The 10,178-nt window shown below is 63.6% G+C and overlaps 1 protein-coding gene across 2 annotated transcripts; it reads right to left on the reverse strand.

Annotated features, from left to right (window-relative positions):
• Positions 1 to 687: 687 nt before the first annotated feature.
• SHROOM1 (shroom family member 1) lies at positions 688 to 9,175 on the reverse strand. Of its 2 annotated transcripts, none has more exons than XM_089335851.1 (8): positions 8,923 to 9,175; positions 3,240 to 4,214; positions 3,104 to 3,159; positions 2,736 to 2,984; positions 2,005 to 2,556; positions 1,778 to 1,916; positions 1,420 to 1,692; positions 688 to 1,314 (listed from the first exon to the last, which is right to left on the reverse strand). In XM_089335851.1, the coding sequence occupies exons 1-8, from the start codon at positions 9,058 to 9,060 to the stop codon at positions 982 to 984; spliced, it is 2,715 nt and encodes a 904-aa protein (XP_089191977.1). In that variant the 5' UTR covers positions 9,061 to 9,175; the 3' UTR covers positions 688 to 981. The 2 variants fall into 2 exon arrangements, with proteins under 2 accessions (XP_089191977.1, XP_051700155.3); XM_051844195.3 differs by lacking the exon at positions 8,923 to 9,175 and adding an exon at positions 8,247 to 8,900.
• Between the last annotated feature and the right edge of the window lie 1,003 nt (positions 9,176 to 10,178).

Raw genomic sequence — 10,178 nt, forward strand, 5'->3', positions numbered from 1 at the left:
GAGAGTGGGAAAAGCCCAGGTTTGGTAGTGTAATTGGAAGGGAAACTTCTGGGGCTGGCTGTGAGGTCCCCAGATGATCCAGTATATCAGACACCCACCAGGGAGCAGTACCCTCACTCCCACTACTGGCAGTGGGGGTCTGGTCCGACCAGCCCTGGAGACCTGGGCTCAGCCAGCCAGACCTAGGCCCCAGAGGCAAGGAGGCAGTGACCGGAGGAGCTGGGGTCACCGTGCCAATGGAGTTGAGGGTCCTTCCCTCCTCCAGTCTTCCTCCACACCGCCAGGCCTGCGGCTGACCAGCCCACAAGGCTGCCTTCTGTAGCACACTGGGCTGAAGTTGGCATCCTGTCAACCAGACTGTGGTGTTGTGGCATCGTGGGTAAAGCCACCACCTATGATGCAGGCATTCCGTTTTGGCACCAGCTAGATTCCTGGCTGCTCCACTTCCAATCCAGCTCCCTGCTGATGACCTGGGAAAGCAGCAGCAGATGACCCAAGTGCTTGGGTCCCTGCACTCAATGGGAGACCCATCAGAAGCTCCTGGCTTCAGCCCTGCCCAGCCCTGGCATTGTGGCCATCTGGGGATCGAACCAACAGATGGAAGATACCTCTCTCTCTCTCTCTCTTTCACATAAATAATCTTTTTTGGGAAAAAAAAAAAAAAGAAGAAGAACCTCTCCACCAATGTGCTGCCGGTGACACACACACTTTAACCAATTTTATTGGAAAAACAGGATTTGCACCCGAAGTGCTCCTCTGTGTCCTCTCCTTCTGGCCATCAAGAAGAGGGGGCCTACTGCTGTGTCTAAAACCTATAAGTTAATTACCAAATGGCCCAGCTGACTTGGGCAAGGCCATAGGAACTCTGGAAAACAGGACCCTGGGAGGGCAGGCTTAGACCTCCCCAGCACTGGTGGAAAAAGCACCGAGTAACCCAGCCCCGCGGGTGAGAGGCGTGGGCAGGGCTTCCCCTTCCCCTGGCTAGACCATGGGAGGGGGAAAGGGCGGGTCATCCCGTGGACAGGTCCCAGGAGGCCAGACCAGCCTGGGAGACAGGGGTCGACGGCCCAGGTCCCTGCCGATGGCGTCCAGCCGGTCCTGAAGGAACCGGACGCGCTCGTCCAGGCTGCGCTGCTGGGCCAGGATGGCGGCCTTGCCGGCCAGCAGGGCGCAGTAGGAGCGCAGCTGCTCCGCGGGGAGTGCCCGCTCCAGCGCCTCGCGCAGGGCCCGCTCGCGCCGCGCCACGTGCTCCTTGAGCTCCCTGGCGTCCTCCTGCTGCCGCTGCAGGAGCCGGAACCGCTGAAGCACGGAGGCCTAGAGCGCGGGGCAGAGCGCACCGTGAGCCCCGCCGCCCGCCACGGTGCCAGCCGGGGAGGCGGGCCGCTCACCGCCCGGCTCTCCCAACCCGCACCACCTTACATGCTCATCGGGGTCGCCGTCTGAACCCGCCCGGGCCAGGGCGCGGCGCACGCGGACCAGGCGACTGCCCAGAAGCAGCAGGAGCCCCAGCACTCGCTCCAGGTCGGCCAGGAAGCGGCGGAAGCGCTCCAGCTCTCGGGGAGCACAGGCCTGGCCCACCGCAGCCTCCAGGGCCGCCTGGCCGCTGGCCCACTTGTGAGCCCTGAGGTGCAGCCGCTCCTGCTCGGCGTGAAGTTCTCCAAGCATCTTCTGGAGGATGTCGGCGAGCTCCACCTGCAGGGAGGGCCGGGTACTCGGGCCATGCCCAGGACGCCTGGGCCCCTGCCCCCACCAGCCCCCACCGGATGCCCACACTCACTTTCCTGGCCTGGAGGCTGCTGTGCGGTGCAGGCAGGCCCCGGCCACACAGCTGGTCAGGCACGGGGTGTGCACCAGGATCCTCAGGCCTTGTCTCCTGAGAAGTTGGCAGGAGCTGGGGGGAGCTGAGCTGATTGGACCTGGGGACAAAGCCACAGCTCCCTGGGCGGTCCTGCCCCACACAGCAGGGGCATGCGACCCGCCCCGTCCTTGACGCCCCTCGCTCACCCTGACTCAGAAGTACCAGCAGCATCTTCTGCTGCCGACATGGCAGCCCAGACCTCAGCGGAAGGGATGAGCCCATCCAGCAGGCCCAGGGGTGGCTCTGCGCTGGGCTGGGCGGCTAAAGTGTCACTCAGAGAGGGATCCAGTCTGGCCAGCTCCTGAACCAGCTCCTCGAGGCGCTGACTGGACCATGCTGGCCAGGAACCAGGCTGGCCAGTGCCCCAGCCCAGCGCAGTGTGGCCAACAGGCCCTTGGGTGTGACTGTCTGAAGGTCCTGGGCCATCCACAGGGAGAGGCTTCATGGGGTCACTCTCTGTGGTTGCAGGGGGCTCAGTGGCCAGCATTCCCGAGGGGTCACTGGTTGGGATGTCACCATTCGCAGTCCCAGGGGTGCTAGAGCCTGTGGGCCCGCAAACACCCACAGACCCGTTCACCCCTTGCCAGCCCTCATCTGCCGCTGCTGACCCCGGACACCCGTCGAGGGGACACTCTGCGGGGACTCGGCCAGCCCTGTGGTCCAGGCCAGTTCCATTCTGCTCATCAGAGGCACAGGCACTGGAAGTAGAAGACAGTGAATCAGAAAAGGCTCTGGCCACTGACAACGGTGGCCTCCAAGGGCTGCCTGCCTCCACCCCACCCCCTGGGCGCCCAGGCTCCGGCCAGGAGAAGGTTCCCGGCTCCCTTAGCATTTTCCAGATGTGTGTGTGGTGGAGGGAGGGAGAGAAGCATCTCACTCTTCCGCCTGAGAGCCTGGAGGTGACGTCACTCTGCCCATCGAGGCCTCTTCCAGGAAGACCTTGTCGTCGGGGAGGGAGGGAAGCCAGGCAGGACCACGGCAGGTCTCCGAGACCCTCTGCTCAGAGTCGGCAGGGCTGCCGGCGGGGAGCTCTGTGGGACAGGTCACTGCAGCCTCCTTCTGAGTCGAGCACCTGGAGGCAGGGGCCTCACACCCACCGCAGCGACTGGGGAGGAAGTTCTTGGAGCTGTACAAGGGAGACAGCAGGGTTCCCAGTTTGCAGGAGTCAGAAGGCTCAGGCTGGGCGTAGGCAAGGCACCTGCTCCTTTCCTGGGTCACAGCCCAGCCTGGGCTCTCGTCTCTCACCTGGAGACCTTGGTCTGAAACAATGGCCTGGGCGGTTGTGCTCGTTGGGGAAGAGCCTGCAAAGGTGGACAGCTGGAGTTGTCAGTATCCCAGGGGCTCCATCCCCGACCAACCCCTATCCGCCTATCTTCCATACCTGGGCGACTGACATGGGCCCTCCTGGACCTCCCCAGGGGCCTAAGGCTTCCCCGGAAGCGCTCCTACTCCGACCAGCAGGCCGGTAGGCAGGAGCAAACTTCTGGGACCCACAGTCGGCTGGACCTTGGGGCTGGATCTCGGGCAGCCCTTTGCACCCGGCCAGCTCAGGCCCAACCGGGCCGCCGGCGACGGTGCTGGCCTCACCCAAGCATTCCCCCGCCGCCCCGACACCCCATCCCAGGCGGTCCAGCTTCCCCGGCTCCGAGAAGCACCACTTCCGCTGCTGGCTGGCGAGGCGCTCCGGGTCGGCGGTTCCTGGCGCGGGGGCCGGGCAGCGCGGCCGCTCCACCTCCCCATCCGGGTGGCTGAGCGAGGCGGAGCGCGGGTGCGTGGTGGGCTGCCGCGCGGGGGCCGCGGGCCGCAGGCGGGCGGGCAGACTCATGCGGAGCTCCTTTCGCTGGAAGGACGTCTCCCGCAGCACCCGCCGCTGCGCGCCCTGCAGTCGCTGGCGGTAGGCGGCCCGCGAGGCCGGCGGGCTGGGCGGCTCGACGGCGCGCGTCGCGGCCTCCGCCTCTGCCGCCAGCGCGTACAGCAGCGGAGTGGCCTGCCTGCTGAGTGGCCCTGGCGTCCCCTGCACGGCCGGGGGCCGCGGCCCACAGCGCGCCGCCACCGCGGGCCGGGGCCGCGGGCAGGTGCGCGGGCCAGCGTCCGGCGGAGCGGGGCCGGGGCCGCCCCACACCACACGCACGTAGTCCCAGTCAAGGTAAGGGAGGGGGTCGGGCCCGGGCGATGGCGTGCGTGGCTCAGGGCCGCCGGAGGCCGCCGAGAAAGAGCTGTAGGCCGAGTCGGCACGCGCGGACAGCCGCAGATCCAGGCTTCGAGTGCTTGAGGCGGGGGAGGCACGGTCATCCCCGGGACCCAAGGCCTCCATGGCTGCGCGGGTAGGTGCCGAAGCTGGCTGGCTCCGGGGGTCCTGAAAAGACAGGGACGGGATGATGAGTTAGGACAGCCTGCGGGGCCCTGCACCACGAGGGTCAGGCCCGGCCACACCCCTCCATTCTGGCTGAGCTGCCACAGGTGCACGAATGGTAGGGACAGTAGGCCAGACCCAGGGGGTTAACCCAGCTCTGAGGAAGACTAGCACAGCCGTGGGCCTCTACCCGGCCACCCCTGCAGTGCCCAGGCCACAGCGGGGCTCTTGCCCTACGGAGGCCGCTCCACCCACGCCGCTTCCGGGCTGCTCTGCCAGGCTCTCCTGTGATCTTACCCCAATACACAATGGCAGGGAACACTGAGGTCACAGGGAGCCAAGACGCAGCCAGGGGGCAGGGCCAGCGGCACAGCCTGCCTCCCTCCCTGGGCTCACAAGCCTACCTGCCTTTGCAGATGGGGGCACTGAGACTGGGGGGGGAGGACATGATCTGTGCAGGGGCACACAGCTAAGCGGCAGAGCTCGGCCTGGAATCATGGCCAGCCCGCAGGCGCACTGCAGGGCCGGAATCAGTTGCCTGGAAGCAAACTCTGCTGAAAGTAGTTTACCATGCCCCCCGCCCCCAAACTGGGCCCCAACTCCACAGTGGGAAGGGGTTGGCTCCATCTCCCTAGGCGCTATCGGTAGGCCCCAGAATAATGCGGTCCCCTGCCTCTGTCTGTGAAGTGACCAGCTGTCACTTCCCCTTTGCCCTGATATTTTTGCTCTCCCACAGGACTCAGCTTGGAGGTGTCCCGAGCTTGCCCTGTCACAGCACTCCTGACCCTGCGCTGTCATCGCTGGCTTGCTTGGGAGTCCCTCCAGCCCCCACCCCCGGCGTCCCCAGGGCAGGCCCTGCCCTTATTCACACTGCACGCTCCGTGCCCGGCACGGCGTTTGGCTTATGGTCAAGGTAAGTATTTGTCGGATGACAAGGGAAGGAGCAGACTGGCAGGCAGCAGAAGCTGGGGCAGCCTCCCTGGCTCTGCCCACCCTCTCCTTTCCCTATTAATAACCTTTTCTAGGGGAGGGGACGCCTGACCCAGGGACAGCGACCAGGTTGCTTGCACAACACCAGGAACAAACAGAGCAGGCGAGCACGGCGTGCAGCAGGACTGGCCAGCAATCAATAGCTCCCCAGTGCCGGGTGAGTGAGTGTGCTGGGTCACAGTGACAGCAGCTCAGAGGCTCGGCTGGGGCTCCCTGTGAGCCATGCGGGAGGGCAGGCTTCCCAGCCGCTTGGTGGGGAGTGCATGCGCACAACCTGGGAGGGTAGGGATCACAACGCTAGCCTCCCAGACACTGGGGCTCAGAGCAGCCCTGCCCCCACAACCTCTGAAGCCCAGGAGGCCGCTGAAGGCTGCGCAGCATGGCAGGTGGGTGCAGGGTGCAGGACCTGATGTTTCCTAAAAAGGAGAGGTGGCTCCTCTGCATTCCCAGAAGGGACTTTCCAGGAGACCCAGGCCACGAACATCTTGACCTCACCCATGTGGGGGCATTCTAATGCCCACCATGCGCCTCCATTGCAAAGGGTCTCTGCTGTCTAGACTTCCAAGGCCAGGCGGGCAGCAGCTCCTGGGAGGACAGCTACCTCCTGCAGAAGCTCCACCCTGGGACTCAGACACCAGCCTTCTCTCTCCAGTGCCTCTGGGCCCAGCCTTGGAGCATTGTCTGCCCTGTGCTTCCGGGCTTGCCCTGGTTGGCGTGCTGCAGCCACACAAGCAACCACATCTGTGAAGGGCTGCATTAACAAAGGATTCTGAACCGTCCGAGTGGACAACGGACCACGGATACCTGCCTTCTCACCAACCCTAACTGGTGGCCCCAGCAAGCTGACACCCACACACAAGGCTCACAGGGTGCCCTTTGCAGAACCTGTTGTGCCAGGAGGACCCAGCTGCTCTGGGGTGCATTTGGGACTTCAGCACAAAGACTAAAGAGTTTCCAGACTCGTCCTGTGGCAGGGAGCGGCTTGTAGGCCAACAAGCCCCTGTGGCTGCAGGTAGCCAGGTCCTGGGGCCCCCGGTGTTGGGGCAGTTATGGGCTGGACTGACGCCTGTTCCTTGCTGAACAGAAATTCAGAAGTGGGAGCTCAAAAAGCTCAACAGGGGGTCGGCACAGCAGCACAGCGGGTTAGGCCACTGCCCGAGTTGCTGGCATCCCCTGTGGGCTGCAGTTCAAGTCTAGGCTGCTCCATTTCTGGTCTGTTTCCCTACCAATGTGCCTGGAAAAGCAGCGGAGGATGACCAGAGCGTGGGAGACCCCAAAGAAGCTCCTGGCTCCTGGCTTTGGCCTGGCCCAGTCCTAGCTATTGCAGCCATTTGGGGAGTGAACCAGCAAATGGAAGACCTTTCTGTCTCACTAATTCTTTTAAATAATTTATTTGAAAGAACTCTTTCAAATATTTATTTGAAAGGCAGAGTTACAGAGAGGCAGAAGCACAAGCAGAGTGAGAAAGAAAAGTCTTCCATCTGCTGGTTCACTCCCCAAATGGCCGCAATGGCCAGAGCTGTGCCAATCCGAAGCCAGGAGCTTCCTCCAGGTGTTCCCACGCGGATGCAGGGGCCCAAGGACTTGGGCATCTTCCACTGCTTTCTCATACCATAGCAGAGTGGATCAGAAGTGGAGCAGCTGGGATTGGAACTGGTGCCTAATGGAATGCCAGCACTGCAGGCAGTAGCTTTACCTGCTATGGCACAGCGCCAGCCCGCTAAATTAAAAAAAAAAAAAAAAAAGCTCTGTGGGGGGGCAAGGAGCAGCATGGAATCCCTGCTAGAAAACCAGAGTGGGGTCCTCAGGGTGGGGGAGATGTTCTAGGGGTACCTGCCACCCGAATGACAGAGCATGAGAGGACGAGGGGACACAGGTAAGTCCAGGGTTCACAGTTAGAGGCCTGGCAGGTGGGCACCAGTCTGCAAGGAGGCTGGGACCCGGGACTGGCCAAGGGGTCCAGTGCCCCCTCAGCGGGCGCTCTGGGGTCAGCAGCTGGGCTGTGAGCCAGGACAGCAGGCAGACCAGGTGCCGAGGCAGAGGTCGTGGGAGAAACAACGCCAGTTTCTGGTTGATGCAGTCAGTCCAGAACAATGGCTGCGGATCCAGCTGTGCTGGCCAGAGGGGCAAGAGGAGCAAACAGCGGCAAACGCAACCAACATCAGGAACCAAACCGCACCTCTCTCCCTGGCCCCCTCACCCCCGGCCGGTCCCCACTTCCCCACCCGCGGGTCCTCCTTCTGTCCTGGGCTCACGGCGGTGGCGCTGTCTGCACAGCCGCGTCCCTGCCGGACCGACGTCGCGGGCCGGATCAGGACTCTCAGCACCCGAGGCTAGGTCGGGCCAGGTGGGCGTTCTGGAAAGCTCCCCGGCTTTCCCAGTCCCCGTTCTCCGAGCGAGTGCGCGCCACGGGGAGCGGCTGCTGCGCGGTGCTTCACGGTTCTGCAGCCCGGGGTCTCAGCCTCCGGAGCCGCGGGCCGCGCTCAGGACGTGCAGGTGTTGGCGGCACCGGGCAGAGGCGCCCGTGGGCGGACGGACTGCGGGCCTGGGGCTTCGAGATCTGAAGAAAGGCGCAGGCCTCGGCGACCGCAGGGGGCGGCAGAGTCACGCGGAGCCTGGAGGGAGCGGATGGCCGCTGACCCGCGCTTTTCTCGGCCTTTCCTGTGGGGTTCACCGTCGGGGAAGGAGGACTTGGACCGCGCGATTCTGGGCGCGAGGACCCCGATTCTTCGGCTGCTCCGCGACCGAAGGGCACAAGTCGGGTCGCGAGGTAGAGGCCCCCCCATGCACGGTGGGCACACGCGGCGCCCCTGCAGCGCCGCCGGCTGGGTGGGTCCGTGGGTCTCCTCCCCCGAAACAGAGAGTAAAGGCGCGCACCGGTCCGCTTGGACTGCGCAGCCACGCTCGGCACCGAGTCGGACCCGAGACTGGACGACGCGGCGGTGGCTCGGCGGCCCGGCTGTGCGCCTCCCCAGCGCGGCCCCGGCCTCCTCCAAGGAGGCGGGGACCCCACCCCGCGCCCCGACCCTCGACCCCGCAGCGTACCTGAAGCTCCATCCCGCCCGAGACGCGCGCCCGGGCGCCGCGGCCAAGCGGTGACATCAGAGCCCCGGCCTCTGGCTCCCGACCCCACCTCCAGAGTCCGGCCGCTGCGGCAGGGGAGGCGCCACGTCCGGCCCCGGGGGCGGGAGCCGCCGCCCCTCGGTCCTGACTGCCCGCGGGCCTAGTGTCGGGGCCGGCGAGTGGACCCTTTGTTTCCCCGCCGGGCACAGGCCTGTGGTCCCAGGCCGGAGAAACAGGAGCGCAGGGGGAGGGAGGCCGGCCCCGGGGACCGCCCACCGCCTCCCGCGCGCCTGCGAGGCGCGGGCCCGGGTCTCCGGAGACCCCGACACCGCCCCTTCTCGGGGAAGTCCAAGCCGTATCCCCGGAGCACCAGATGGCCACCCTTTCCAGCCCCGCCAACAAGATCCGCCCGGGGCTCGTGCCTCTGTCGCGTCCCTCTGAGCATAGTCCGCGCCCCTTGACCAACACTCCGGACCCGCCACTTCCCAAACCTTTCCAGCTCTTGGAATCCTACCACGGGTTCTTGCCTCCCTTCTTTCCGAGTTTCCTGTAACCCAGGGCAGAAGGCCCAGCCGCCAGGCCTCCTGGAGGACAGGCCCTGCGACTTTAGGGGTTCATCCCCACTGCCCGCGGTGGCCCCTTTGCAATCTGCGCGTACCCCAGTGGCTGGGGTCTGGCTCTCAAGGCTTTCGCCTTCCCAGATCTTCATGCTCCCAAAACTGCTCTGCCTGCACGCGCCACTGTGCTCTCCTAGCTTTGGAACCCGGTTCACTGTCCCTGCAGTCCCAAACTGCATCTGACAAATAAGCCGGCCAAGACACGCTCCGCTCCTCGGAGGAGCTCCAGGTCTCTGCCACTGTCCTGCCGCCACCTGCCTCTCCCAGGATCTGCCTGCGTGCTTGTCTTTCTGTATCTAAATAAATAAGACCACTTGCACTAACTTGTCTGATGTGTCCATTTCCTTTGCTTATTCTGTTAGATTGGTCTTTTTGTGACTTATAAGGTCTCTTTATCTATTAAGGCAATTAGCACCTTTTCCTACATGTGGCCAGTGTTTTCTGAAGTTTATGCCTTTTTATTTGACTTGCTTTTATTTGAAAAGCAGAAAGGAGTGGGGAGAGGCTGGGCCATGTGGCGGCAGGGACTGAAGTCCTGAGCCATCACCTGCTGCCCCCCAGGTGCGCGTTAGCAGGCAGCTGGAGTCAGATGGGGAGCCAGGATTTGAACCTAGAGACTCAAAAGGGAAATAGATGTCAACCACTGCACCAAACAGCCACCCCATTTGGATGTCTTCCCAGTGAACCGTAAGGCACACACTCTCCATCTCCGGAGGCAGCAGCCCAGATGAAGCCCACACTCAGCTGGCACCGCTGGGCACCAGCTCTGCCCCAAGTCCCACACACAGCTTGTGTGTGCAACCCTGGGCATGGGGCTCTAAAATGGGACCTCTGTTCCCTGCAACGCTGACCCGGAGGCGCTTCGGCCAGCAGAGGTCTGGGAAGCTCAGCTGGGACACAGGGGTTGAGGAGAACATTGCAGCGCTTCTCAGTCTGGACACAACAGGGACTGCTGCCCTGTCCAGGCCGTGCTGCGGGCGTCTTATCCAGAGCCTTAGATTCTGTCGTTGAGAACCCAAACAGGAGGTTTAGGGGACACTTTTCCCCTCCATCCCAGGACACCAGAAAAGCTAAGTGGAAAAACTAATTTGACCACCACTTAATTTGCATCTGGAGAAGTTGGCAGGAGAAGAGAGAAGCCCGTACCCACGTAACTCACTGGCCTCTGCTGTCCTAGGATGTGTGAGTCACATGTGAACAAGGGCACACCAGACTAAGAATGATCACAGCAAACAAGACTGCGTCGCTCTGTGTCTGCCAGGGAAGGTACCACAAGGACTCCTCACAGAGAGTGAAA

Source organism: Oryctolagus cuniculus, chromosome 6, assembly GCF_051225735.1.
Source record: "Oryctolagus cuniculus isolate XC-2025 breed Fujian yellow rabbit chromosome 6, ASM5122573v1, whole genome shotgun sequence".
NCBI lineage: Eukaryota > Metazoa > Chordata > Mammalia > Lagomorpha > Leporidae > Oryctolagus > Oryctolagus cuniculus.

Coding starts and splice junctions, on each gene's coding strand:
- SHROOM1 (XM_089335851.1), bottom strand. CDS start 9,060: ATGCAGTTTGGGACTGCAGGGACAGTGAACCGGGTTCCAAAGCTAGGA. Junction 1,917..2,004: donor GCTGGTACTTCTGAGTCAGG/GTGAGCGAGGGG, acceptor CTTTGTCCCCAG/GTCCAATCAGCTCAGCTCCC. Junction 1,693..1,777: donor GCAGCCTCCAGGCCAGGAAA/GTGAGTGTGGGC, acceptor CCCTCCCTGCAG/GTGGAGCTCGCCGACATCCT.